The sequence below is a fragment of the Vicia villosa genome, linkage group LG1 (genome assembly GCF_029867415.1).
Source record: "Vicia villosa cultivar HV-30 ecotype Madison, WI linkage group LG1, Vvil1.0, whole genome shotgun sequence".
NCBI classification, from domain to species: domain Eukaryota; kingdom Viridiplantae; phylum Streptophyta; class Magnoliopsida; order Fabales; family Fabaceae; genus Vicia; species Vicia villosa.
The window spans coordinates 65,693,168-65,697,563 of record NC_081180.1 but is presented as its reverse complement, the minus strand read 5'-3'; the positions used below and the strand labels follow the sequence as shown (position 1 = coordinate 65,697,563).

The following is a 4,396-nucleotide window of genomic DNA, read 5'->3' as shown; positions in this document are numbered from 1 at the left end:
AAAATCATTTTAGTGAAACTATCAACAGAAAAATCTTGTGGATAAGAGGAGGCTAGGTGGTCAGGTTGAACCTATATAAATCTCCGGTGCATTTTTATCTTCCTTTATCTTTTTTATCTTTCTATTCTTTATTTCTTTCCGCTCCATCGCCTTCTCCCATCTATCTTATATTCTTCTATTTATTTCACTACTTAATTGCTATTTGTTTTATAAAATTAACTTAAATGTTTTTGAAATCAAAGTTTTATAATTGAATTTTGATTTTCAACCATCACAATTCACCCCCTCTTGTGTTTGAAGTAATTTGCTAAACACAAAACCTTGCATATATTGTAACAATGAAATCAATCCCAAGTAATATCGTCATGTTGAAGTATGTCTTCAAATCTTTGAGCGATGAAGAGATACAAAACATGTTTTGAGATTTCCAAAAATCAAGAAGTCGAAGAGCATCAAGAATGTCAGGTTCAGAAGGTTCACAAATATCGGGTTTGGATGGTTCGATTTGCGGATCTGTTCACTAATGTTATAATATTGAAAATATATTTATATTAATTTTGAAATAGTCTAAATTAATATAAAATATATTATAAAATATTTATAGTATTTTATTCTAATAATTAATAGATTTGTTTTGGGCTTAGTTATAGATTTGTTGGGTTTTAATAATTATAAATATGTATCTCTTCTATTATTACAGTGTTATAATTTTAGAGTTTAAGAGCAAAAGGGAGAAACAAAAGTTTAGAATTTTGCGAAATCTATTAGAGGTATTTAGAAGAGTCAAACAATTTTACTTGATACCTTGATACCTAGTTCTTGGGAGCTTTGAAGATGATGGCTATTTTTTTAACTCATTTTTAATTGCTTGTAATAACTTTTCGAGTATAATAAATTGGAGAACTACTCTCTCCCTCAGACGTAAATATTCTGATCGAACTGGATAAACAAACATTTCACATTTCTCGCCTTGTTTTCTTCTGTTATATTTTCTGTTTATTGGTTATTATTATCGATAGCTATTTATTTTAGTTGCTACTGTTCTTTGTCTCCACACATCAAATTTTATAATGTAATTGAACCGTAAATAATTTCTTGGTTTCTTTTAATTAATTATTCCATCAATTTCACAATACGTCATTATAATGATATCTCCCTTCATCAAAGATATGTTAGCTATGGGAATAAAAGGAAGTTATCCCTTTCGTCTTCCCTTAGTCAGATTTCTCTTATTCTTTTCTCCACCATTTTGTATCGTTGTTCCTCACCAACAAAATATTAATGAACAAATGTGCTTCCATTTTTTTTTATTACAAATTTTCCCTCCCACTCTCTTGACTATGCTCATCTATACGTTTAGTGTAGCAAACACTCAATTTCTCCTCCACACTTCACTCTCATAGTAACTTACTCATTTTTCTAATAAATAAATGTAAAAATTTGTGATTAAAAAAAAAAAAGAAAAAAAAAAGCAGTTAGGCAAGCACAATAGTGAAATAAAAAAGAGCCAAACAAAACATTCTTATTGTAATTGATTTCGTTTACAACTTAGACATTGTGTGCTGGATCACTAACCATTGCTACATTTTTGTCTTTTGATTTTTTGGTAAAAAGCATCTCCATCTCCTCTAAGGACTTACCCTTAGTTTCAGGAAGGAAAACATAGAAAAAAATCCAAGCTATTATAGACATACCAGCAAACATGAAAAAGCTACCACCTATTGTGATTGCCTTATAAATAGAAATAAAAGTCATTGAAACAAGAGCATTCACAGACCTATTCACAGCAACTCCAATACTTGCCCCTTGTGCCCTCAACCTCAAAGGAAATATCTCTGAACTATAAACCCAAGTCACAGGCCCAAGCCCAAGATTAAAGAAAGCAACATAGGTATATGTTGCTACAATACTAAGTATCAAAGCCCACAAAATCTTTTCCTTGGAATTCTCCACCTTAGTCAAGGTAAAGCCCAATATTGTAAGCCCAACAATCATTCCTCCAACACTTACCTGCAATAATCTTCTTCTACCAACTTTGTCAAGCAAAAACAAAGCAACTAAAAGAAAAGTAACCTTTGTTACTCCCACTCCAATTGTTGCAAGTAAAAGCTTATCTTTACTTGTAACACCAGCTTTCTTAAAAATTCTTGGACTAAATAACATAACAGCTTCAATTCCTGTTGCATGTTCAAAAAAGTGAATACCAATAGCAGCAACTAACATCCTACGTACAGGAGGGGTTGGTCTTAGAATCAACTCTTTCCAAACCCCTTGACCTTGGCTAGACTTTTGAGGCTTCACAATTTCATCACTGCAATTCTCATCTAAACCAGCAGCAATTATGATATCCTTGAAACGATGTTCGGCTTCTTCCGTTGTATTTGAAACCTGTAACAAAACTTTCTTAGCCTTTCCTAGTTGGCCTTGCATAACCAACCACCTTGGTGACTCTGGCATTGCTAAAATAGCAAAAGCTACTATAACTGAAGGAATAGCTGCAATACCAAGCATCAATCTCCAACCAAGTTTCAAACTCAAATGTCGTCCCAAAATGTAATTTGATATGTAGCCTAATAAGATTCCAAGGCCAATACAAACCTCAGGTAAAGAACTTAAGAAACCTCTTGATGCTGCAGATGAAATTTCTGCTGAATAAACAGGTCCTATCATAAGTGCAAAACCAACACCTAAACCACAAATACATCTTCCAACCATTAAAACTGCATAATTTGGACCATACCCCATTAGAACTGCACCCACCATGAAGAGCATAGAGGCTAAGAAGATTGTGTAGCGACGGCCAATGTAATCAGAAGTTCTTCCGGCTGTTAAAGATCCTACTAATGCACATACGTTTAAGATTCCTGCTATAATCTCTTGCTGTTCGTCGCTGATTCCCAAATCCTCTTTTATGAATATCAATGCTCCGCTCATAACACCGGTATCTGAAATTAATCATGTGTGTAAAATATTTTAAGTAACATACTTAACACCAACACCTCCGAAAAAAAAATGTATCAGTGTCCGCGTATCAGTGTCAGACACCTATTATGTTATGTTGGAAAACTAGCATAATTTTTTAGGGAGCAATTTATAGAAATAAAATAGAATAAAAAGTGAGAGATTAGAGAATATGATAATATTACCATAACCAGAAACGATGGAAACCATTGAAGCAACAATGGCACAACAAAAAGCATATTTGTTGAACGTGTTGCCATGGTCTTCATTGTAACCTTGATCTATTGTCATGATGATGATGATATAGTTAAAGAATTTATCTTCTCTTTCACTTGAGCTAAGTAGTTTCAACCCTCTCAACGTGACTTCTTCTATGTTTCTTTCTCTGTTGCAAAACGTGTTTATATAGGAGTATGTTTAGAGTCTAATTGGTTTATAGTAATACTATACCGAAAATTATGAGAGGCGTATATTTGAAGAAGAGAGTAGTTAAAACAGAAAGGTGTATAAATTTTCAAGTATTTTTAGAGAAAAAGATAGTAACTATAGGCTCAGTAAGCAAAACTATTATGAAGGGTAAAGGAAAATCCTTCAAAATTTATATGAATAATCAATTTTTTTAAGATAATATTTTTTTAGCAGGTTTTTTTTAAAAATAATTTTATATTTATAGGAGCTAAAAACTAGTTTTATTAAAAAGATCGTTTAAGATAATTAGTAAGATGGATAATTTTTCTTTATGACATTTGATGTGAGAAGTGACTTAAATTAGATGGTTTATTGGGTTGGATTTTTATGGTGAAACTAAAAAAAATTATAAAAGTAATATAAATTATTTATCATATTTTATAATAAAAAATTAATTAATTAGGTTTTCTCACCCCCTCTTTTTCTCAAAGTAGGTGTTTTGTTTGGTTGTAGTGGAATTTAGACTCTTCTTGTCGATCTATAGGGAAGTAAGTTGGACCAAAAAAAGAAAATTAGGTTGAAAGAATTAATGTAGTGTTTATCTAAATTAATTTATTTTTTAATTTATCTATTTTCTATTTATAAAAGAGATAGACATAAGAAATATCAGTGGGTTATTTATTTAGTTTGTTTTTATTTCTTCTATGAATAAACATTAAATGAGGAGTATATAGATAGGGGAAAGTCAAACATTATCCAAAACTAGGTAGACCGATAATAATAGAATAAAATAAAATTTTAGCTTTTGTAAAATATGGTAATATGGTCAAAAAAAATCGGAGCTAATTGAAATAATAATATTAAAAGTTTTAAAAATTTTGAAGGGTGAAATACTTATATCCCAAAAATGTGACTATTGTTGAAGTCAAAGTCATTTTTGATACTAAGAAACCTTTGAAGCCAGACAAGCACATTGGAAGCAAAAAGAAACTCCCAATGTTTTGGTTTAGTTGTGGAATCATATATA

The 4,396-nt window shown here is 31.0% G+C and overlaps 1 protein-coding gene across 1 annotated transcript; it reads right to left on the bottom strand.

Annotated features, from left to right (window-relative positions):
* Positions 1 to 1,492: 1,492 nt before the first annotated feature.
* Positions 1,493 to 3,510, bottom strand: LOC131608169 (probable polyol transporter 6). Its single transcript, XM_058880097.1, has 2 exons — positions 3,147 to 3,510; positions 1,493 to 2,945 (listed from the first exon to the last, which is right to left on the bottom strand). Exons 1-2 carry the CDS (start codon positions 3,250 to 3,252, stop codon positions 1,549 to 1,551), a joined length of 1,503 nt encoding a protein of 500 aa, XP_058736080.1. The 5' UTR covers positions 3,253 to 3,510; the 3' UTR covers positions 1,493 to 1,548.
* Between the last annotated feature and the right edge of the window lie 886 nt (positions 3,511 to 4,396).